General features: G+C 40.8%; 2 protein-coding genes across 5 annotated transcripts in view; one reads left to right on the forward strand and one right to left on the reverse strand.

The window, feature by feature from the left end:
- The window catches only part of IQGAP2 (IQ motif containing GTPase activating protein 2), a 128,114-nt gene that overhangs the window by 77,228 nt on the left and 25,902 nt on the right, over window positions 1-24,984 (forward strand). Inside the window, exons 8-17 of one of the 4 annotated variants that reach the window (XM_063319879.1) lie at window positions 1,448-1,626; window positions 2,289-2,376; window positions 2,911-3,074; window positions 3,604-3,691; window positions 6,143-6,306; window positions 6,860-7,020; window positions 9,139-9,263; window positions 11,411-11,574; window positions 19,980-20,070; window positions 24,565-24,726. In XM_063319879.1, the coding sequence (XP_063175949.1) occupies window positions 1,448-1,626; window positions 2,289-2,376; window positions 2,911-3,074; window positions 3,604-3,691; window positions 6,143-6,306; window positions 6,860-7,020; window positions 9,139-9,263; window positions 11,411-11,574; window positions 19,980-20,070; window positions 24,565-24,726 (1,386 nt within the window). The remainder of the gene's footprint in view (window positions 1-1,447; window positions 1,627-2,288; window positions 2,377-2,910; window positions 3,075-3,603; window positions 3,692-6,142; window positions 6,307-6,859; window positions 7,021-9,138; window positions 9,264-11,410; window positions 11,575-19,979; window positions 20,071-24,564; window positions 24,727-24,984) is intronic. The other 3 variants (XM_063319880.1, XM_063319881.1, XM_063319882.1) reach the window with 3 other exon arrangements.
- Window positions 13,926-18,474, reverse strand: F2RL2 (coagulation factor II thrombin receptor like 2). The gene is made up of 2 exons (XM_063319883.1): window positions 17,783-18,474; window positions 13,926-16,137 (listed from the first exon to the last, which is right to left on the reverse strand). The coding sequence occupies exons 1-2, from the start codon at window positions 17,838-17,840 to the stop codon at window positions 15,050-15,052; spliced, it is 1,146 nt and encodes a 381-aa protein (XP_063175953.1). The 5' UTR covers window positions 17,841-18,474; the 3' UTR covers window positions 13,926-15,049.

A 24,984-nucleotide genomic window follows, 5' to 3' on the forward strand; every position in this document is an offset into this window, starting at 1 on the left:
TATTCCACTTTCCTATTTTGTATATCCCTTTGTGTTTTTCTAAAAACTCAAATTTCCTAACTGTTGACAACCATTTTTCATTTCCTTCGTATACTGAAAGAAACCGAAGGCTCTAAACTGAGACACATAGACCCTCAGTTAATCCAAAAAAGGGCTTTTTACTGAATGCTTTTCTCCAGTTTAGCAACGCCATGCAGCAAGTAAATACTGACAGAATAAGGAAAGATGGCATTTGTGTCTTGCCTCACACATTTCATTGGTGGCATGAAAGCAGATCCTAGACAAGCTGCTATGGTGATAAATGGGGAGGTGCTGTGTTCCTCCTTTGGCGTAAGATCTAGATAAACTTTTATGCGGAATCACATTTTACATAGTAATATCTGTAAAACCTTTGAGATGAATATGCCACCAGACAATCATTGGGGTCTCTGTGGCATGAAGGTCCAGATAAACTGTAGCTCTAGTGAAAGTCCTTCATCTAGACTGATCTTGGGGCCAAATGTGTGCAGGGAATACCTGGGATGGGTGTTAGCCATTACTTTATACCTAATTCAGCTGCAAGTGGTTTTGATTTTGTCTATTCATGTAAATTTGCTGAGTGGAAAAAGAAGAGCATTTCTGACTCTTAAAGTCAAGCATTTGTTTAGTAGTTGAAGTTTTCTTATTTTCTCAAAGGAAAGGTTTAACGCTTCAGCTGGTCAATTACTGTAGTCCTATGGTACTTTTCCCCCTTTTCCTGTGCAATAACATTTTGGGAATGCTGCAAGGCTCTTCCGGTGTTCTTCTCCCCCGCTTTGAAGTTTGCTGTCCTGTGGCTTTGCAGATGACAGAAGTAAGGACCATTACATCACTGGCTCTGTGGTTCCCCAGCTGCTCATGGAGATCCTCAGTTAGGAAAGGAGCCATTTCATCCCAGGCAGGCTTAGATGTGGTGTGCAGGGCTGCACCCTGCTTGGGGAGTCTTAACTATGGTTTCTGGGGGACAGGTTTCATGGAGTTTGAATTTCCGTATTCTTGTGTTGCATCTTCCAGATACAGTTAGTTTAGACAATACTTTCATGTGTCTCCTATCTTTATGGACACAAAAGCAGCTTTAAGAGAAAAACTACCAAAAATTCTTTCAGTTCCTGCATATAATTGCCTTCTAAATGACACAGGACTTGAACAACAAAATGCAACTCATGCTTTATTTTCCGTCAGTAAAATAGTAAGCCCCAGGTGGGAGAAAGGCGAACATGGAAGAGACAGCAATGTGCCACTTTCAAGCAAACATTGAGGGCTTTTGTTGCTGCAGTCTAGGGGAAACGTTAGGAGGGGGATATTTGAAAGGGAGCATTTTAATTGTTCTACATATATCAAACACTCATTTCAATTAAATCAGAAGAAACAGTGACAGTTTTGAATATGTTTTGCTTCCTGAAATTTAGGATTGTGCTTTTAATTTTAGTGCATGCGGCAGTAATAGCAATTAACGAAGCTATTGAGAAGGGAATAGCTGAGCAAACCATTGCAACTCTGAGGAACCCAAACGCAATGTTGCTAAACGTGGATGAAGAACTTGCACAGGACTATCAGAATGAACTCTTTGAAGCTAAACGGAGAAAAGAATCAAATGCAAGACTTAAGGTAGTGGTATTTTACTAGCACTCCTAATGTACGTGTTCCTTCATGTTGTTTTTCATGCTGCAGTATTACTGTTTTAAAAATTAACTTAAATTCATTTTGAAAATTAGTGCAATTAGGAAGAAAAACACTTTTAAGATACATAAGATAAATAATGGTAATGCAACAAGCTGACAGCCAATTTTATAAGAATGTGATTACTATGAGTATGATGTAGCTTAACTTTGACCAAAGGATAAAATAACGGAAAAGAATAAAAAAGAATAAATATTGGGTTTCCTCTATCAACTGCTTTAGAAAAAACAAATTTTCTGTTTAAAAAGTTGCAAAAAGAGTGATACCTTTTTTGAGTATTAAGTATAAGCAGCCACAGATCTTTAATGTGAACTTATTTGCTTTGTTTTTTACATGACAGATAATGCTTTTCGTAGTTGAAAAATGCTATGGTATATTTACATGACTATTCTACAGGAAGCAGAAAATGCTTTAAATATCACTCAGGCAGTTGCCACAAAGTACTAATATCTTTAGTTCATGTGGTCAACAAATTCCTTTACAAATACATCCAGCAAGTATTTCAGCTGATGAAGTTTTAATGACTCCCACTAACAGTTTTTCTCTCTGTAAAGTTTTTGTGTGTACTAGCAATAACTTTGTTTTCCTAGAATGGCACAATCTCTGAAGAAGAGAGAGATGTCTACGAGGAGCTGCTGACACAAACTGAGATTCAAGGCAATATCAATAAGATAAACAGTAAGCCATTCTGGATCCTTATTGCAGTGTCTACATAAGATGTGATGTCCCAAATTCCAGCTGAACGAAACAAATATTTCCGTGAAAACTTATACAAAAATAGCTAATGTTTGTCTACAACGTTTTTTTTTTCTTGCTACTCCTTCTCTACTAATCTTTTGTGGGGCTAATGTCTGTGTTCGTGGTTTTTGCTGTAAGCGTTCCTCAGTTCAGAATCAAATCATTTATTGCCTGCTCTGTTTCCTTATGTTTGAGTTTCTTTTGTGTGCAGAATACTGTAAATTTTGACCCCCTCTTCTATATAGACCCAAAATTCATTCATAATCTTCCAGTTAGCTGTGGTTGAACTGCTCCCACTCGCGCTGGCTTGGAGCCAGAGACTCCCTTTGTAGGTTTTGGTCTTGAAATAGGTAATCCTCTTCTGGATAACGATTGCCACCCTAGCTGGCTTTTACAAAAAGTGAGGTGCTGACAGCAATGGACTTTTTTTCACAAAAGCGTATTTGCTGTTCATAAGCATTGTTTTCATTTCAGTTCACATAGCTTTAGTCCAAGTGAATGAGGCTATTGACCGGCAAGATGAAGTGGCACTGATGGCAGGTTTGAACCGTCCTGCTCTGAGCCTACTTGAAGTTCTGCCGCAAAATTCCTCATGGTACCTATTGCAATTGTGTGATTCTAAAGAACAGAAAATGCAGGTAATTGAATGGAACAGGTACTATGCATCAGTTTGCATTTTTTTTTTTTAGCTGAATTTAATCCAGAGAGAAATTGCCTTTACTCTGCTTTCAGCATCACTTACAGAACAGTTTTATAAAAGTTTTAGAATAATTGATGTATTAATTGACACCAAAGTAGCTGCATTTGCTCTAAAAGGAATGATGCTCTTGTAAGTGGTTACTAAGATCCAAGAAGAAAATTTGAGTTATAGCATGCAGCTCCTAATACTATGTTTGCTTTGCAAATTAACTATAACTTGAGTATAACAAAATGTAATACTGAATCATTAACAGCAAATGAAAGAATCAATTGGGATTTAAGGATAAAATCCATCATTTCGAGTAAAATGAAGATCACAGGGAAAGATTAATGCTGTGTTTACTGTGACATTGTATTTGATGCACAGGGGATAGCACAATCAAATCCTAGCATCCCATCAAGGGGTTTTATCCCTTATCTCCCATCAAACTTAAAAGCATAATTAAATCTTTTTTTCTGATCTGTTAGATAGCAGGGGTTCCAAATATGCTCGACAAAAGTGAAATACAGAAAGAAGTTAGTGTTGCCAATGCGGAAGCTGAGGCTCACAAGCTTAGTGAGTAACTGTTTTAATACTCATTTTTTACCACCACCGTTTAATTATGTTAAGCTGATTAATTGAATACACCATTACTTGCATGTAAACAAGGTTTCTCAAATGGAAACCATATGCATTGCATTTTATTTTGGTAACTGTTCTTCTCATCGTCACAATTGCCAAGTCATCAATCTGTGCTGCATTGGATATACTCTTATCTGAGGTATATTTTTTTTCGTTTAATAGCTTGAGGCACAGGTAAACACGCTGGCTAAAACTGAAGACAATGCATGGCTTGGTGGCTTGAACAAATATTTATCAACGCAGTATTAATCCTCACTTGGGAGCGATGACCATCCTTGTAGAATTAAAATTTAATGATCACATGGAAGAATATTTTGCAGTCCCACCACAGAGGAAAATTACTCTTACTTTTAGACACATGTATCTAAATCTAACCTGTTCTTAGTCTGCCAAGAAGGTCACAAGACACATTATAGAAAATATAGTTAAGGGGGATCTAAATTTGCAGTGCATGTATTGCTGCTTTTGACTGGAATCTTCTTTGCGAGGAAGTTCAGCTTTTGTTAAACTGCTGCCATTTCATGCTACATCTGGGCATGGCTTAGTGGCTGTCTTGTCTCTGGTATTATTTCCAGTGCTTTGAACCCAGGCTGTCTGCTTTTGGAATGTGACTTAAAGGCTGTACTGTGAGGTGCGCTGAAGTCCGAAGATAAGTTTGACTTGCCTCAAATATTAGCCTATTTTAGATTGGTTAGGCATGGTGAGCAGTACTTTCTCTGAAAGAGTTTCTCCTTGGTAAAGGAAATGAGGAGGAAAGATGTGATGTATGAAAAGCAGTAACAACAATCTGGAGAGCAACTTATTTCTTGTGTTTGGTTTGAAAAGTTAAAAATAGTGGGTTTTGTTATTGGAATGTGAACAAAGTAGAGTGTGTTTTGCAAGTTGCATGCTCAGTTCCTAAATTAGAAACCAGTAGCTTGGTTATTGACTACAGAGCTAGTCTAGTCCATTTGTGGGCCCTTTTTCTCTTCGCTCTTTTCTTTGAAAAAGTATGCATGCCACAGCTTTGAGAGCCTTTCCTTTTTCTAACCTCAGGAATAGCTAATAGAGAGAACCCTCAAGAACAACGTGGCCCCATATGACCACGCTTCAGAGCAATTGAAATGAGAGGTGATGGGGTTATTTAGGTGGGCCTGGTTACTTAGAAAGGTTTTCAAAGTCTATGTGTTGTACAGTAAGATCTGAGTGTTTCTGCATACGTGAACTGTGGATGGTATCTGCTGTACAAGCAGTTTTGTACAGATTTGAGCAGTTAGTGGTGACTGAAAATATTCCCTGGATAATTGTATACAGAAAAGCTATAAGATAAGGTGGAGGAGACAGGGGTTATTTTGCTGATGGAAGTTACATTTATGTAATTGTCATTCTTTACTCTGCCACATGCTCTCTAACCTTCAAGGTTGTTTCCCTTTGCGCAAGACCAGAGCGGTCCCTTGTACAACGTGTTCCTGGGTGCGTCCTGGCCTGGGTTTCTTCAGAGTTGGCTCTTCCAGGTGTGCAATTACAGTGGCTGTGACTAAGCTAAGGGGTGTTGTAAGGTTTCTGCAGCTGCCCAAGTGGGAAGTGTTTTTCAGCACTTTTCTGCTGGGTTCAAACCTCTGCTGAAGTCTGTTCAGCAAAAAGCAAAACAAGCAAGTTGTTTACAAAGGGTTTACATGCATACTCCTCAGTGGTGGAGGAGTGTTATTTTATTTGAATTTAATGTGAAATTTGAGCTGTAGAGAAGCTGACATTTCTAAATGGCAGTGCTTGTGAGGACTGTTCACCCACACTGTTAGACAAACCAACAGGTAGCATGCAGAGGAGGCCGTAGAAGATGTAGCATGTGGTTTTCCACCAGCTCAGCTACTGAAAATCCCAACCCCCCAACATATTTCGCGAATTTCTACCAGGCCTCCTGAAACAGACAATAAAAACATCATTAGTGTTTCAGGACAGGCTTGTTTCTAGTTAGCTGAGTTAAGTCCTGCCAAAAGGAGGAGGAGAGGAAGGAAACATGGTGCAGAAGGAAAGGAGTGTTTGGGGTGAAGCAAGACTGAGGCACTGGATCTGACAATACCCAGCAGTATGTGCTGCAAGCAAACCCCAGAGGGATGTTAGGTTCTTCTCTGTGCTAGGATGAGGTCAGCTCCATGATTTGGGTTATAGGTACAATAAGCAGTCTCTAATATCTAAAAGTCCGGAAAATTATTTTCTGCATACCTTTGAACAGACACTGGTTTTGCAACATTCATCAGTTGTGTCTTGAAAAATCTCACCCAAATGTTTTTTTCTTTAATGACAGCAAATTATATTCTTTGGAATAACCTAATTGTCATCTACGTGGCATAAAGAGCAAATGGCATACGAAAATTAATAGGATTTTCTTTCCCTGCTGTTCTCCAGAACTTATAGCAGTTGACAATATCAATACTGCAATTCGTAACTGTGACCCTAGTAAAACACTGGTTGCACTGATGAAACCGGAGGCGCAGCTGCCTGTTGTTCACTCATTTGCTGCTGCTGTCTATCAGACTGAGCTGTTCAACCTCCAACAACAGAATGCTGTGGTAAGAGTGAAAAGCTTACAACTTCCTCACTGATGTTTCGCAGTCGAACCACGGAAGAGCACAAACATAGCATGTTGTTGTGTTAAATCAGACTTAATTCCCTTGCCATAGCGTTACCTATTGCATGAACGGTTTTGGTTGAATAGGCAATATTGAATCACAGAACTTGTTCCTTGACACACTTTGCTCTGGCTGAGCTCTTGTGTTACAACAAACCAACTGACGTTTTTTAATTGTTGCATGCTCTCAATGAGGACTAACTCTGTTCTATGTATTGTGTAGAAAAGGAATCCCCTGCTTTGAGGGTAAAAAAAGAATAGATGGGACTGTGGGGCGAAAGAAGGAAAAGCTGAAGGGATATCTGGTAGCAAACTGGTAGCAAACCCAGTAATCGCTACCACCGGTGTTGTGTTAATCTGATATGCCTGTGACTAGGAAATTTGCCAGGCATTTTAAATCAAGTCCATCTCCTTGATAGTATCTAGACTGTGTAACTCAAAATCGTTACACTGCTTATTTAGTTTCCTGACTGCGGTACGTTATTGTCCTACAGAACTACCTGGCACATGATGAACTGTCTATTGCAGTAGAAATGTTGTCAGCTGTTGTGTTGCTAAACCAGGCCTTGGAAAATAAGGACATCCTAATGATAAAGAATCATCTCAGTAACCCATGCATTGGCTTCAATAATCTGGAAGAAGAAAGCTTTCAACGGTAAAGGTTCCTTTGTCTTGTCTGGATGAGACTTGGCAACTTCTGCTAAAGGATAAGTAGGCATTTTATTAGGTGGGCTGTCCTGTGTTGTGGCTAAGAAGTTGAAAGCATTGGAAGATAAACATCTGTGTTACAAGTTAATAAGGGATAATGTGACAATTGCTGAACTAGTTGTGTATCTAAGTATAAGCAATCACACAGCATCAGACGTTTCAGGGCAGAGGACGTGTGAGGTGCAGGGAAAATAACCTCGGAAAGCAAACATTAAGATCTGCAAGAATTTTTGCAGACACTAAAGCATGAACCAACTGTAGCTGGAAGCTGTTAATCAGTAACCTCTCTGCAACACTGAAAGAAGAACTTTGGAACGAGGTAGTGTTTAATGCCTTAAGGTCCAGGAGGCCCCTTAAACCACGACTGACCCCTTTTTAGCTTGAGAATTGCAAAGGTCTGAAGGATATAGCACAGCCCTTCTTGCTAAAAAGCGGAGTACAACGCTGTGGCGCATGTGCAACACTAAATTATAGCCTTCGTTCAGCTGCCAGCTGCTTGCACAGCCACGTGCCTGACTTGTAGCAGCACATGGCTGTGACCTCTGCGCTTTTCTGTGTACCTGCAAAAAATATCGGGCAACACTACGATTTGTGAGAGACCTGACCCCCAGCATGGTGGCGGAGAGCGTGGGGGCATGGGCTGGTTCTTGCCTGTGAATCGTGGTTGGTGGAAACCTTCATGTGCTGCTGGAAGGCGTTACTAGGCAAAAGGGACAGCAGTGGCTGAAGATCTTCACCAGGCTGCCAGGGCACACGAATTTGAGAGCGACCCTTGCTATAAGTGTCTCAAAGCTGGAAGGAGGGTGGTCAGGTAGGAATAAGAGGCCAGTGTTTTGGTTAGAGGGAACAGAATGCCATTATGTACATTGGTGCTGCTACCCATATGTTGAATACTGCAGGAAGCTTTGATTGCACAATACCCGAAGCAATACGTAGAGCTAGAAAAAGTTCACTGAGGGAGATGGTGTTCAATGGCTTTCTATCAGAAGAGATGAACTTGTTAAGAATGTGTTTCTTAGAAGATAAAATTTAGGGGAAATATGACATAGGTCTGCAAAAGTGTGTATGTTGTGGGGAAGGAATTTGCTAGCTTTTCTTATAACTTTAGTTTTTATTTTCTTATGAGAATTGGAGCAAGAAAAGATTAGACACTACAAAATATCAAGTTTAAAATTTATGTGAGGAGCTGCCATCTCACAAAACAGTTAAATAGGTGGGATTCATTCCTCAAGAATATAAGATTTCAAATTAGAGTGGATTTGTGGATAGAGCCCAGCATTGTTTGCAACTATTAGTGATACGCAGCCTCGAGGTCAGGAAGCCCTTAAATACAGGCTGCTGGTTCCTGGAAGGGCAAATCAGAGCAGGAAATTATGATTCTCTGCAACATTTTTTTTTCTGGCAACCATTAATTTCTCAGGCTTCTGCTGGAAATAGAAGACAGGTGTTTTATCTGACATATTGCAGCAGTTGTATCCTTGATTCAGGAATATGAGAATTATTTAACTTATATATACGTGAGTTTTCACTGCTGTGAAGGTTTCCAACTTAACTTGATCTGCCATCCTTCTAAGAAGGGTTGACACAGGCTACAAAGCCTGTGCTTAGAGGACTTTGAGTTGTGGGGAGAGGAGCATCATCTGCCCATGGGCCAACATCCTCTGCATGGAGGTAGCAGGAGGTGCTGCTACCTGGTGCTAGGGCAGAATTTCTGGTCCTTGAATTAGTGTAGCAAGAAGCTGACCATAGTTTCTCCCAAACTTATCTGTAGTGCCATACAGAAAAGTGTATGTCCAGTATATGTACTGCCATAAGCCTGAATTGCCAAGAGAAGTGCTCTGAATTAGTGTACAGGGTCATTCTTTTCAGATCCTGGAATGCATGCATAGAACCAGCAAGGCAGCTTGCATGTCGCTCTAATTTTTGGCAAGACATAAGTTTGTCTGAAGTTCATTAACTGAAAAAAATACTAGGCACTAAATGATGGATGATACATCTGACTAATTCTTTGTGTCAGTTTATCTTGTATATGAAATACACTTATGTATTTTATATCTTCTTGTAGTTATGCTGATACACTATTGTCTATTAAGTCAGAGGCTTCATCTCAAGGCCAAGATTATTTAAGCTGGAATGATATCCAGAACTGCATTGACATGGTTAATATGCAAATTCAAGAAGAAAATGAAAGTAAGTAATTCTTCCTCTACATCGCCCACAGAGATGGTAGTCTAGTCCTTAGTACGTAAATTTCTGTGCTGAATGGCCTTGTACAGCCACTCTTCAAGAGAGAAGAGCATTAAATAATTTCAAACACCTGTTGATCTTTAAATATCCTTGAAGTATTCCTGGTTATGTTTTCACTGGATGAAAGCTATCATAGGGTGCCTGCCTTCTGCAGTGTTACAAATGTCATGGGTCTGCCCACTTGGCAGTGGCTTTCCGTATTTGCACCGGATGGTCTTGCTTTGGGGATTTTGCGGAAATTGTAAGCAGAGCGTGTTGTGGGATAGGGGAAAAAATTACAGGTAGTGTCCTGTGGAAAAGTGTTTTGTGGTTTGTTTGTTTCGTTTTTTTTTTTTAATGTTAAATGATTTCTGAGACCCTGTTTTTCACAAGGGAGTTGGTAAGTAGTTATGCACTGCAGTTGTCTGTCCAGCTCTCCTTTTAGGTAACTTGATTTCCTATCTGAGAGTAGCTTCTTATGCCCAATTTTTCTAATGTAAATGGATTGCCCTAAAAGGGTGTTGTTATATTAAATGTGGTAGCTGGTCATTTGGGCTTCAAAAATGCTAAAGAATGGAGGTTTTCCACTGGATATAAAAGTATGACTTTTATTATTTTTATTACTTATTTTTTTACTAAAATTTGAGGCTACCAAGTTATGTTATGCCTGATTTGCTGGAGCCAGGGAAAGAGAGGGCAGCTTTCAGACTGCTGGCCATTTGGGAAGCAGTCTGGAGTGTAGTTTGAGAGCCTTTGTGTAGGGCGCAGGCTGTTTCCAGGGTGGCACTGATGCATGGTGCGTGTGCCCTTCCCACACTGCCATCAGTGTCATCGTGCATGCTGCTGTTTTATACTGGTTAGAGAAAGTTTATGTTACAGAAATACTAAAACTGACTGGATTATTGCTTCCTAAATCTAGCCAAGTGGCTGCCATGGACCCTCGTGGCTTGCTGGCAAAGCATGCCCTCAGGCAGGGTGGGATGCTGAGCAGCTCATTTGACTGACATGATCACCTTTTTGTCTGAATCTCTGCAGTCACTGGGACTTGAAACGGGCCTTAAGAAAGGTTGTCTAACACTAGGAGTGTCAGTCTTTAGTACTGAAATAGCTGCACTTGGTTTCAGTGGCACAGACCTCTGCCCAGGGATGGCTATTTGGAACAGAGAGGAGAGGATGAAGGGTGGCCCCTGTTTCCATAAGTAAGCCCGTATGTCTGCGTGGTTCCTCTTTGGTAGCACCCCAGGAAAAAATGCTCATTCACAAAGCCTTATGAGGGCATGGATCTGTGACCCTGCCAGCTAGGCTGTGGTGGGTCTGGGAGAGACTTGGTGAGAGAGGATTCGCTACCAGCAGGGATGCCATCCCTCACAGGTGATAAGGAAGCCCTTCTAGGCTGGCTTTAGGTAGAAAGTACTCCAAGTGGTGCATTTCACCACTGTTTGAGGCTGGAAAGAAATTGATTTTTAAAATGTTGGGACCAATCTGAAGAAAATGGGTTAGTTTTATTAGATACACTAGGCCATGTTACTTGCTGACTGAAGTCCTGAGTGCCATTGGTCTGAAAAATCAAGTGATTTTTCTTAAGGTCAACATTATCAGATTGGTTTATTTAAGGTGAAATTTAAAGAAATGAAGTTAAGTTACTATGTAATGCTGTTTGTGGGAGGTCAGTATATAACTAGTTGTCCAAATCAAGGTTTGAAGTACTATGGTCTGAAATCACCTGAAAGTATGTCTTTCAGAACTGTGAGCCAAGATGAAGGTGAACATATTTAGATGTGACACCCAAACTTCCCATAAGCTTCATGTAGATACACCTGCCCTGAAAGTAGGGAAGTCTGTTTTCCCTTTTGCAGCAATGACAAATTTGATTTTTTTATGAACAGGTAGATTCCAATATATCAATAACTGTGGCAGAAAGGAAAACTGTATAACTTAATAGCTTCACATGAATATTTGAGCAAAAATAATTTTAAATCAGCTCCTGTTGCTGCCTCTGCTTCTTGTTACTTGATTTTTCTGTTCTTCATGTTACTGCTTTGTTTGTACCTCATATTGGATAGGTTGCATATTTCTTTGATAACTACATCTTTAACTTTTCCGTTTCATAGGAGTCATTGCAATTGGCCACATTAACGAAGCAATTGACCAAGGAAATCCTGAGAAAACTCTAGAAACCCTACTGTTGCCTACAGCCAACCTGCAAGATGTGAGACCAGTGAATGCAAGGCATTATCAGGATGTTCTGCACCACGCCAAAGCACAGAAATGCAAGGTTAGACCTTTGACTGTTGCTGTTTGTCAGAACCTAAATGCCGATTCTTTTTACTTACCCAAGTCCCTATCCTGTTCCCCCAATGTTTGGATTAGCTGTGCCAACAGGATGGTAAATAAGCCAATGGCAACAAACTGGCACTAATAATTTTTCCACTACAACTTATTCTGACTGGCAGAAGGGATTAATGCTCAGTGTATTAATAATAAGCCATATTCTGCATGCGTGTCACTAACGACTTGATGTAACCTTGCTTATTTTTAATTCTATTAGGTTACTGCAGCTATTACAAAACATGGGCAGCAGCAGTCCTGACAAAGTGATGAATTTCTGCAAGGATCTAGTTACTAGTCTGTGTCAGGCAGGCAGTTACAATATAGGCAGGAACTGAGGTTTTTGCCAGAAGGAAGTCATAGTCATGCTAAAGGAGTCATGGTGCTCCTTAGCAAACCTTTGGGAAGTACTTTGAGGAGTCTCAGTCGCTGAAGTCTGGTGTGGTGTAATAGTGGAGTTGTGTACGTATTTCTGTTATGACTTTACCATGCAACAACATACTGGCCGTCTTGTATGTGCCTTCAGTTTAAATCTGTCTCAGCAGGACATTGCTATCTGCTTCCCCAAAAGCAGTGCTGTGGTTACCATCACAGCTCAGGGAAGCATAAACAAAGATGAGCCTAACAGCTTGCAGGGTGTGACTGAACACAAGATTAGCTAAAGCTACCAGCATAGCACTTAAAACGTCCAGTGTTTGGAAAAGATGCTTAAAATTCACATAACGTGTTCCTAAAACAATATGGTCAGCTGGAGAAAGTCCCTGAACTTTGGCTTGTAGAAACATCTTCCAGCTAGCTACCTTTCCACCTCACCTGTGGTACCTGCTGTGAAACAGTGTGTTTCCACAATCCACTGTCAGAGGCTTCGAAAGGCGTTTGTACATCTGGATTTCTTGCTTGGTAAAAGGGCTTGTTTCACTGAGCCCTGGATACTGAAAAGCATCCTTCCTTGCCGTGTGTGCCTGGGGGGGGGTGTAGTGCATGCTGTGACTACTTTACCTGTCCTGGAAGGGCCGGGCTTGTTATCTGCATGCAAAGGGTGTCTGTGCAGGTGGTGGCCACACAGTGCTGGCCCAGAACATGCCAGATACTTTGCGCATGTGTAGCGAGCCGGGATGTCCCCAAGGCAGAGACCGACATCCTACAGGTGCCCACCTGCCTGCAGACCGCAGCCCTGTCCTGGCCCACTCCTGCTGGCTGCCACCGTGATCCCCAGACACAAACCTAGTGCCTACTCCTGTCCCCGTGTGAATGCACTAATAGGAAACAAATGGGTGTCTCCAAGTTTTGGAACAAAGATCATGCAATCTCTTTGAAATCTTCTTGTTCAAGAACTTGTGATGTTCCTAGCGACTTCCGCTGGCTTTTCTCTCCTGAGCTATTTTGTTTATGCAGTCCTTTGACAACAACTTATAACATCTCCTCTGTAAACAGAAGCATTGTTCCTGTTTAGGAGGAGAGCAAGACACTGTACTGTATGTGCTCCTAAAAGAAATTCGCAGATGCATTAATCTGACTTAATCTCTATGCTGGTCAATAGCCCAGACATCACCATTCTTTAGTAAGGATATGATTTAGATTGAAATTTCCTTTAAAAAAAAAAAAAAACCAAACTGAATTGAAAAGGTAGTGCAATGTCTAAAGTCTGTCTATTCCCTACTCTTTTTCAGCCCTGTTTATAAAGCAGATCTGCCTTTAATTGTACTTAGCATGTTTTAAGAGTGAGGCGTAGTAAAAGGAAGTATTTGATTTACAAGGATCAGATAGGTCTGCCTGTGAACTTCCTGTGCTCCCCAGCGTCTGGAAAAACATATGGGTCAAACCTGCTCGCTTGTTCTAACCAGCCTGCTGTCACGTCCCTGTAGCCACGGCGGCTTTGGGGAAGTAGTCTGCACCCGAATCTCCCAGTACCCGTTACAGGTCTTAATCTCAGATCACACCTACTTGTTGCTTGCTTGAAATTGAAAATGCAAACCTGGAATTTATTTATTCTGGTAATCTTAAACCACAGCTTCTAACAATTCTCAAGGCCATTTCAAAGCAAGTGTGTTCAGGTTCCAGTGAAGAGAAACCCTGTGTTCAGGGAGTGCTTGTTCATACCTGAAAGGTTAAACAGATGTGCCAAACTCTGAAATTGTTCCTGTGTTATTTTATTTTTTGAGTGATAGGCACACGGGCTTTAGAGTTAGTTTCACGATTTTTATATTTACAATAGCTGTATAACATCTGGATTACTTTAAAGTTATCTTTGAAATCTGTTCTTGTGCATGCTGAGGGAATGGCATGATCAAAACTAACTTAAATTCCTTGAAGACGTTTTCCAGTGCAAATGATTTTATTTAAGTAAAGTTTTTTTACAATACTATTATCCAACTGATGTAATACATTTTTTTCTCATTGCTGTCTTACATGCTGCAGTTACAAATACAAGCGCCAACCACTGAGCTAATTTTGTAGCAACTTATACTCAGTACATACGTAGCTTTTGAGTTTCTGTAAACATAAAAGCTGACCCTTTGCTTTATTAACATGGACAATCCATCATAACTAGCTTCAGTATTTGTAACACTGTGTAGGTATTTCCTGTAAGGATGTGGAAATAGAGAATACTACAAAATAGCTTCCCTGTTTTGCTTACCAAGCAAGAATAATACATGCCTGGATTCACACTGATAAGGGTTACCTCCCAGCAATCCTCATGGGCTAGAGGAGTGCAGGCGCTGACAAAGTGGAAGAACAAGTCCCTAGTGCAAATCTGGTTAAGCAGCCTCACAGGAGATGCTGCCTTGGAAGTGTCAGGCTCCGTGTCTCCGGCTGTAGATTTACTGCCCCTTGAATCTATGGGGATTCAGGCTCTTTATTCCCAACATCCAGGGCAGTATTTGCTCTTGCCTATATGACAGGGAACTTCTGCAAAGCTCGACAGCTCCTGAGCATGTAGAAAGTGCTTTTAGTTGATCCCCATTTCCACTCGACCAAAAACTTGTTTTCACATCACTGTTCCTGCAGTGATTGTGGGCTGCGAGCTAATTTGAAGTATTTGGAAATCATGAATGGGCCTAAAAGTGCTGTTCTGATATTGATTCCTCTTCTGGTGTTCAGAGGCTGTAGTGACTGATATTTCGGTTTCTTCTCCATGGCCATGAAAGTGATCTTCTCAGAAGGAAATGGAGGTGCAGAGCCACTTCCCTGAATGGGGTACACCAGATGTTGCAATATGCATGATAAAATTATAGAGCTGGAGAAGTGTATTTCTGAAGACGTTCCTTGTGTGGTGTGTAGAAGAAAGTAAATTTTACTGAGATTGTGTTTTTTAACACTTTTTAATTTTTTAAGTTTAATTGTGGCACCTGAGTTTTGTTGCTGCCTGGGTTAATACTATACAAAATCATAATTCAAATAATATAAATACAGAACTAAATTCATTTTTCCCTGGATATTTTAACCATTGTTAGATAAATATTGGATTGGCTTCTAATTTTCGACATCAGAAAATAAAGAAAAGGGTCAAGACAACTGTTTAAGCTACTAAGGCATAAAGCAATTAGATAAAAAGAATACAACCCATCAGTGTTGTAATAGTAGTAGTTGATGTGATGGATAATAAGGATAATATTGCTTGGCACAAAGCAAATAGCAAAGATGGTAAGAATCAAAAGACTGACTTTAACGTACCAGAACCATTCATGAGTCTTGAGTGTTCGTATAATTGAGACATAGCAGAAAACAATAGTTGCAAGAGGTATTAAAAACCCAAAGACAGCTAAAGAGACATAGTAGTAGAACTGGAAGGAAGATATCGTTTCGCAGGCGTTATGCACATCATGGCAGGTATAAATGTCCAGCTGTTTTACGTAATAGCTTTGCTGCATTATGCAAAGCGGGAGCATGTACAAGAAGACGATGGTCCACACCGTAGCGCAGACCGCAATGGCATAGGCACGTTTTGGCAGGCTCTTGTAGGTGAAGGGGTGAACGATGGCCACGTACCGGCTTACACTGATGCACATGAGCAGCAGAATGGAGCAGTACATGTTGCCGTAAAAGACTGCAGTGGTAGTTCGGCACATCATTTCCCCAAAAATCCAGTTGTTCCCGTTCATGTGGTATGCTATTTTGAAGGGCAGCATGATGCAGAAGAGCAGATCTGAAACTGCCAAGTTTGTGTAGAGGATAGCAGTGCACACAGACCGGATCCTGAAGAGCAGCATCCACAAAATGATGGCATTAGACGGTACACCCAATAAAACAGCACTGAGGTAGACGGCGGGTATTAGCTTGGAGCTCAGAGAACTGGTCAGGTACTTCAGCGTGGTGTTGTTCACTTCCGTTAAAGTGGAGTCATTCGACTTTTTTGAAGAGCATTTGTGTTCTCTGATGTGGATGGTCGTTGTCTCCCCTTCGATAGCATAAGGGGGGATGTAATCATAATCTCTTGCTGAAATTCCACGGAAAGTCTTGATAAGAGACACGGTTTTAATTGCAGACCCATTCAGTGAAAATTCTGAAGCTTAAAAAAAAAATTAAAAAAAATTAATTGTTAAAAAGGGCAAACTACTGGATTAGCAATATAACTCGCCTTCAAGTATGGAGAAAGGTAAACATCTCCATGTGAAAAGAAATATATGCTTAAAAGATTTGGTGGCATTCTCCTTTGCTTTGGGTGTTCATATCGAAGGTACTCCCACTTTATTTGTCATCTCACACACAACCTTGACAATATAGCATGAACTTAGTGTTAAGCTGATCTTTCTGCATTTTGAATGTTTTCAGTAATCATTTGCAAAAAATATCAGACACTGGTGTAACGTTTATCACCTGTAGAGGGCTTTTCCCTGTAGCAGCAATGTTGGCAATGGCAATTCACTTTATAAGCAGCAGCCTTGGTCTAGGCTTGATCAAAATTTCCAAAGCAAACAGAAGTTCTATCCTTGTCACTTCATGGATGAAATGCATGACTGTAAAAGATGCAAAAGGTGCTGTCTTGCCTAACACAGGCTGAAACTTTCAAATTACAAAATTGAAATAACTCTCAACTTTTTGGTGTCCTATATCAAATTAGTGTTATTCTTCAGCTTCTGACTAAAGCAAAACAGATCTTTTCAGCTTCTCATACATGAAGAAGCGCAGTTATTGAGAATTGAAAACAAATGCTTGGGCTGATATTAGATCAAATTTATTGCTAGGTGAATAAAACTTTTGATGCAGAAGGAAACTTTACAGTGAGTAAATACTGTTAGCATTCAGGCAAAGCCAATGATGCTACTTTTATTAATGCCTTTTCCTCAGTCTTTAGTAGAGAATGTAGAGATTTCCAGATGAAGCACAAATGTGTTCAAAATACTTTCTAAAATCTGTGTAACTAACTTTGTCATTTAAAAATTTTCTAAGCTTTCTTTAATGCAAAAAGACTTAGACTAAAGCTTAGAGCATGAATCCTGAAGCTGGAATCCAGAGGCAAACTGAAATTCAGATGAAAACCTGTGGGGTTTTCTTTTACCCTTCCAAACTGGAATTAAATACGGAAAACAGTTTTGTCAGTGCTCACTGCCAGATTTATGGTGGAATGTTTTGAAATCCCTTTTAGTAATTTTCTGGGTGGTTAATCCAGATAATGAATTTTAGTCACTCTTTTAAAGACATATATGTGCATGCATGTGCATATATGTATTGTGTATACGTAAAATAGCTTCTGGAAATGAGTTTGGTTTGAAAACAACTTTAATTCTAGTGAGGGGGAAAACATGGCCTTATTTGATCATTTCCTTTGGTTATTTTTGTCACAATAGTTATCTGAGCATTTCCTTCTAATAGCACCATCTGTGAAGTAATTCTGTTGAACGTTTTAAAGCAGAAAAAACAAGACTCTACAGGTTTAAGATTATCATATTGTTACAGAAATACTAGAGAGAAGATTCATCTTCAGTAAACACAGAAAGATCCCGTAAATAAAATTCTTCATAGAAAGTGACTGGGGACGCGTAAGGTGTCACTGAAATGGAAGAATAAAAATCTGCCTTAAGTGAGACTTCCTGGAGTATAGTTTTCTGTAATGATGCATGTACAACTCAATTAAGGCTGGCAAAGCTCCAACATTATCAAAAAGACTATGTTATTTACTAAAATATGGAGTAAATACATAAAGGAGGACTCACCTGTTGTGAAAAGACTGGAGGTAAGAGAGAGGAGTCCAGTGAAAACCAGTATCTTCATTGTAGTACGTGAAATCCAGCTAGCCAAAAAAAATGACGCTGTTCTAGTTCATCTCAAGAGGTGTTTTGTGGGTGGTTTTTTTCCCCTCTGTAAGGGACTAAAGAATGATTGATCTGTCCTCCAGAAGCATCCTGTAGGCATGAGGTTTATGGCAAGGAGCTAGTTTGTTCTTTGTCTACTACAGCAAGAGGGTGTGACGTATCCAAATATGCACACATGACTCAGTTTCAGCCTCTGCCCAACACAGAGATAAAATTGCTTTACAGCAGCAGTTTAACTCCTAATTTACCATGAGCCTGAAGCTGATGTAGGGGGTTCTACTGGAATTTGTACCTACAGATATTTGGGGTAAAAAGGTGTTTTCTGGAAAAATCAAAGACTGTGTTTAGTAAATCCTCAAGGGTCTCATCCACAGCCCAAAATGCCAAGTTGGTGAACTCTGTCCCCTTCTCAAGGGTGAAGCCAGGCTTGGAGATGAGTGTGGTGATCTGGGTTTAGCAAATGCAAAGGTGAAAGCAAGCCACGGATACAAACATGCCTTAAGAAAACCATGCTCTGCTTTGCCTTCTACTTCCCTATGCGCTGTTAGCCGTCTGTGCTCCTTCGATCCGGCTGCTGGCTCTGCTCAGACAGTTCCCACCCCTCCACAGCCTGCAGCCTCTAAAACCTTTCCCCTATTTTCATCTGCTGTTTTGTTGATCCCTTCCTTTTTCTCTGCCTGCCTTTTTTTTTTTTTTTCTTTTTTTTCCTCCCTTGAATGCCAAATAACAATGGCTTGCTTCAGCAGACAAAACTAGCCCCAAGTATTGGTCTGCCTTCCAAGCTAGCAGCAAGGCTCAGCATAAGCTGTACTTGGCTCCAGAGCGGTATTTGCATCTGTTCTTGTAGTTAGTGTCTAAAAGCTGGACACCAGATAAGGAATTCTTTTCAGTTTCTCAATCCTCTTCTCAAGATTGTCAGCTGTAGTTTGAGAATTTAGTGTACACTCTTTCAAGTGTTAACTCTAACTTCCGTGTTAGAAAAGCTTGTGGTGTGTGTTCACTGTCCTGTGATTGCCTGGCACTACTTGATTTTATTTAGATATTCTGCTACCTTGTTTACGTATATGATGCAAACTGAAGAGTCTGTCTTGAGGGGTTTTTTACCCTGTTTTCTCTCTGCAATTTCTGTGGATAACAGATTTATTGGATTTTTGGCCCAGATTTGGGTGCAAAACCAGGGCTATTCATTGCGAAACTGGCTCTTTGTCTGTACTGTTTTAGCTTGAGCGAGTTTCTGTGTTGAGTTTTTTTTTGCGCTGTAATATTTGTGTGTATATACTCCTAGATCTTTATCACATCACTACATTCCAGTTTCTCTCATCATTAGTCTGTTTTAGACCTGGCACTCCTATTTCCTCTTCAGAATGAATTTTGTTCCCCCACCTACTGGATTAGATTTTGAAACTCTGTTTTCTCTGAATAGAAGAGTTGGTTCACCTGTGAATTTGGGCAGCCAGAGAAGGGTTCGTTAATGGGGATGCTGAGCCCACTTCCCTTCCCCTTCTATTTTAACTTGGGTTTAATGCCATGCACTGTTAACCTGTAGGAAGAGTGAGACCTGCTCTGCTACTTAATTCCTGAAACGTTTGCCACCTGAGCAAAGTCACGATTACTAAACCTGAGCTGTATTTCTATGTCAGTATTCGTTGCTATTTTCTGAGTAATGTGTACCCAGGTGTACATGTGGATCCCTTCCAAATAAGGGATTCTGAAAGAAAGCCAACTTCCTGAAGTCTTCCTCTTTGTGGTCTTTATGCATTACCACACAGCTGCCTGATAACGTGTGATTTTATTTGACACTCAGATTACCTCATGGAAATGAAAATGTTTCTAGGTTAGCTCAAAAGTTTTATTGATCTTTAGCAGGATGGTGTCTTCTATACATGAAAACTTTCAGAACTTTGTATTTGAACAGGTGTTTAGTCAAGTCATTAAATAGAATATGGACATGTTTTATTGCTGATTTTAATCAGCCAAATTCTTTTCAGTGTCCAAGGGCTTCGTGACAGGAGATTGTATGTTGTAGTTCTGACGGTATGTTCAGACAACTTTTGTTATAACTCAATTTTTTCAAGGCTTTTCTCTATCCTTTTTCCAGGAATCCCAAGATGAATCAGCGCTTCTGTGGCTGGATGAAATACAACAAGGAATCAGTGATGCCAATAACAACATAAAAGAAGCGGCGATCTGTAAGCATTAACCTGCATCTGCATTGCTCTTGTTTTTCTCAGTCTTGAAAAACTGAAATTGGTGATTTGTTTTTTCCACTTCAGGAAAGAAATAAATGCATGTTCTTTGCCCTACTGAAATTAGGGTGGCTTAGATCTCCAGGTGTGGTGTTGGTTTTATCTAAAGTGGTAGTCCTTAAGGCTTGACTAATGATTTAGTGGATTTGGTTATATAAGGTTAGCATCACGACCAAGATTTCTGGTGTCAGTGTATCTTGACATAGCTGGTGAAACAGAAAGATATGTGAATGAGAAGGGATATACTCTTTAGGAGCTTATTTTGCTTATAGAAGACTAAAATCTTGATGCATGTTGTAAGAGAAAATTCTTATACGTTTACAGTTTTGTCTATTCCTATTTCATTATAATGCCTTCTGTTGAGTGCTAACAAAGAAAAATTAGGAACATATTAACTTTAAAAGTAGTGTAAAAAAGAACACTCCGGCTTTTTGGAGAAGTGCGTGGAAGACGAGGAAAACTGTAGGAAAAATGCTGAGGCTTACCCTGTCAGAGCATTGTGTACCAAATGCACTCAACACCTTCTGTCAAAACTCGGATTGAATACAATAATTTTAGAGAAATATCTGTAACACACAATGAACTTTGGCAAGGAATGTAGAAGCAAGTGTGGCTGGGTGTATGGGGCGCACTGGAGAAGCATGGTGGCGTCCCTACCTGGTCCTGCCTGGGGCCAGCACAGACCAGCCAAGGGTGTTAGCTTGGCACTGGGTAGTAGTTCACCTTCTGCTTGACTTGGCTTTGGGTGAGTCAGTGTCGCCTCCTTTTGCACCCTAAGAACTTGTGAATACAACTGCTGAAGTCGGTGGATTCCTGCAGCGCTGCATTCAGTGTTGGTTAGTGCGGTGCAGCAGCCTGTTTGCTTATAGGCAGCCTGTGTCAGTAGCTAGTGCTTGGGAAGTTGTGGGTGGAGGAAAACAAACACAGCTAGCTTTTACAAAATCGCCTTATCCTGCTACAGAAATACTGCATTTAGCGTCACTGTTACTTTAGAACTTATTTAATCAATGAATATAGTCTTAATGTCACCAGTCAGACACACTGAAGACACTTGAAGTGTGTAAGTTGTGCATCTATAGTGAAAAGCACCTGGCTTATGTTTTCTGAGATGGGGGTCAGACACATCCACATTGTCCCAGCTGAGCTCTTGTACTTAGGGGTGCTGATACCTTCTTTTGTGGACAAAAGCAGCTTCCCATTGATGACACCCAGAGGCATGAGGAAACATCTGAGCACAGAGAAGGGAAGTAAATGCATAGCTTATAAACAGATGTAAGTTAAAGCTAAAAAGTGACTTGAAAAAAATCCTCATTTGTGTTCACTGGTGTAAAAGCATTAAGAATGCTTATATCTCATCAATGGTCTGCAGAAAACAGCACAGCATTATCCATATACCAGTACCATACAATGTTGCTAATGATAGGCCACTGCTCCATCTACTAGCTAGTTGTTGTAGCAAAATCTTTTCATATAAACTGTGTTTGTAGTAAATGCTGAGCTTTTCACAATCAAATATGATCAGTAGAACTGTTTGAACAAGTCACTTGCGGAAATAACTACTAATCTCCTGTACTTTGCCCTCTGGGTTGAAAGGAAGCAGTGTCAGCACAACACATTCTTCAGAATAGCTCTAAGGTTTTGCAGCTAAAAACTGACATTTAAAATTTCCCCACGGCACAGAACCTGATATTTCCTAAAACAAACACTTCCTGCCTCAGGAAGTTAGCATGTTGTGTTCACGTAGTCTAAACTTAAAGTTCAGCTTGATCACAACTTGGAAATTAACTTTCATTTTGATCTATCTCAGAGATGCGATTTTTGCAAAGCAAACAAATCCCCATGTCCCACTCCAAAACTTCTGCAAGACAGTGAAATATTTATTTTTCTGTCAGAACAAAATGTATTTTTGAGATAGCTACAGCAATGGTAATAAAATAATCAGTAAAATAAGAGAAAGTACTGACAACTGTACTGAAACAGCTAATCCCTTCTAAACTAATTTTTATGCCTTATATACATACTAAATACTACAGTATTAAAATTTTAGAAGACTTTTACAAATATTCTTCCTTGTCAGTAAAGGACTCGGTATCTCGTATCTTCATTTAGGAAGACATGTTCAGTAAATGCTGGTGAGCTTTCTAATTCTTTGTGGTGTTTGCTGTGTTGTTTGCATCACCTTGCTTCACTTCTTGAATCAGCTCAACCATCGTACTCCTTATCTAAGTGGAAGACAAAATGAGATTGGCCGAATATCAGCTGTACAGCCTTTGGGAATAGACACCAATACCGAACTTCGTCTTGCACAGGAAGAGTCTGTCTTTATCATGAGAGAGTCCATGGTGTAGGAAAAAGCTGATCTTTGGCCCTGTTGAGAGTTCAGGCTTATCACACCGGACAGCTGCATCTTTGTATATGATAGCTGTTTGAAGGGAGGATGGGTGCGGAAAAGAGCCCTCCACAGTGTTTTTCTGGTCCTGGCATCCCAACTGCTGCAGGAGCAAACTGGAGCCCACAGCTCTCCTGCAGCTGGGAATGGCTAAGCTTCATTTAGCTTGTAATTTTACAGGGTCCACATGGCCTTTCTTTAGAGCAACAGTCACAGCGTTAATTGCTAGCACTCCAATGGAAAGGAATAATTTCTGTTGAATTGTTGGGTTTTTTTCCCTACTGAACATTTTTTTTTTTTACATTTTCCTTCAAAAGTAAGTAAATGCATAATTAATTGAAAAATGAGGAAAAAGCTAAGCAGCAGGGGTTGGCTACAGAAATATCGCTTAGCTAGGTTGTATGGTCTTTTGTCTTTATAACAAAGGCTTCCAGCACCTGTAACTATAGGATGAAAAGGAGGAAGAAGAGCATTCAAATACTGGTCACCAGAGTTGACAAGGCACATGAGACTGTGTATGAGTAGGGCTGAGCCCTCAGAGCCAGCAGTAGCAAGCTGGTAATATGTGGTGTCACAGTTTTTTCCTGCTTCCTCGCTGCTGAGGCTGGATTATCTGGGCATCGCGGTACCACAGCTGTGGTACAAAGTCATCTCCAGTATCATGGTGAGCACGTGCATGCTTGGCAGACGTCTGTTTCAAAGCAGAGAAAAGTAGCAGGATGGTCTCTGGTAGAAACCCAGGTGGTGGTGGTGGTGTGGTGGTATGCGTTCACTTTGCTTCTCAGCTAGCTGCCAATGTATTTGGAGATTAATCTGTTGTTGTCCAGCCAAAGCTACCCATTCCACTTTAGTCAAACTAACCACAGAGGAAAAGTTTCTCTTGCTGAAATGCTCTCCTGCTAGCTCAGTCTCACGCAGCGTCTCCTGCAGGTAGGCTACTGATACCGAGTACCTTTTGGGCCAGCTTTGTGTAGGCAGAGCACTGAGTGTGGGGAGGGGCCTTTTCTGTGTTGATCTGGATATACCTAAGATAAGGGAAAGTGTTTGCTGTTGCAGTGTGAGGCGCAGCTGTGGGATGCAAAGGCTCGCTTAAGCCAGTACATAGCACATATGTTCTAGCCATATGTCTATTCACTTGTTCCTCTGTGCGTTTTGAATTTAGATGTGAAGGAACACCATTAAAGACCAGAGCAGCAGTCTCTAAAGCAGCACATACCTCTAGTGTGTGATGCACTTAAGTGGTGTGTGCTGCTACATGCCATCAGGTGTGGTGGTGTCAGCTCCTCCGGTGATGATGGGAACTGCACAAAGCAAAGGACGCTTAGGAAGTCCTGAATCAGAGTATGGGCAATGTTGTATAACCTCAAAGTTTGAACGTGCTTCATAGCATCACCTCCCGGGGCACTTTTATGTGCCCTGGAAGCAAAAGCTTCATCTCTGGCAAACTCAAGAGCATGAATTTGTTAAAGCATCAGCTTTAAACAAGTCCCCAGGGAGTGTGGACAAGAAAGGGTCGCTTCAGGATCCTGACTAGGATGCTGTTAGTGTTGCAAGACTTTGCTCTAGGCAATCAGCTTTTATTCCCATTTTGTACAGTAAAAGTGAATGTTAAGGTTTACAGCTTGTAATCTGACGACTTCATGCACCTCTAGAAGGCTCCCGCGTGATCAGAAGATGATGGCATGTCTGTTAGGGAATGCTGAGGAGGGGCGAGTACCTGCCATCCTCAGCCTCTGCCCTGGTGTCACCTGGTGTGTCACTTGACCGAGGAGCAGCTGTGCCCTCGGACCGCTCTCAGTTGTGCTGCGGCTGCATCCCCGCCTGGGCGGAGTGCACGCTTTCTATCTAACAAGCTTGCTGTTTGCTGAAATACTTGTTCTTACAAGCACGAAGGAGGCCGCAAATGCGTGAAGCACTGAATTGCTGTGTATGTCATGCTGTCTGTGTGTGCCAGCCTTAGAAGTCCATTATCAGAGTTGCTGGAGGCTAGAGTTCTGGGTACATAGAGTATAAACCGCTTAATTTTCTATGTCATTATTTCATCCTAGTGGCTGCTGGAATATCAATGATTAACAAGATCTTGGAGAAGGGTGACTCACAGCCAATTCTGATGATACTGCAGTCCAAGTTTGGATTACGAGTCATTCCTGAGTGTGCTGAAACCTACTTCAGGAACCTTTCTGAAGCCAAGAACCTGAAAACTAGAGAAGGTAAAAGCCTTCCTGAATAGGACAGTGTTCGTATCACGAGGCAACTGGAAAACTAACACAGAAGGCTTACCTAAAATCACTGTAAACTGAGGAAGACAGTCGCTGGTTTTAAATCTTTTGAGAAATGTTATACTTGCCCAAGTGCTTTCTACATGATGCTGAACTGTTGCACACATCATCCAGACTATACTTGCTGAGAAAAGACTCTAGCTATTTCCAGAGTCTAGCTAAGACTTTCTAGAGTCTCAAACTAGCCTC

This window comes from Chroicocephalus ridibundus, chromosome Z (assembly GCF_963924245.1).
Source record: "Chroicocephalus ridibundus chromosome Z, bChrRid1.1, whole genome shotgun sequence".
NCBI classification, from domain to species: domain Eukaryota; kingdom Metazoa; phylum Chordata; class Aves; order Charadriiformes; family Laridae; genus Chroicocephalus; species Chroicocephalus ridibundus.

Bases quoted from the DNA above. Each gene is read 5' to 3' on its own strand.
- F2RL2 (XM_063319883.1), bottom strand. From the start codon at position 17,840: ATGAAGATACTGGTTTTCACTGGACTCCTCTCTCTTACCTCCAGTCTT. The intron at 16,138-17,782 runs GTGAGTCCTCCT...TTTTTTTTTAAG, and splicing joins CTCCAGTCTTTTCACAACAG to CTTCAGAATTTTCACTGAAT.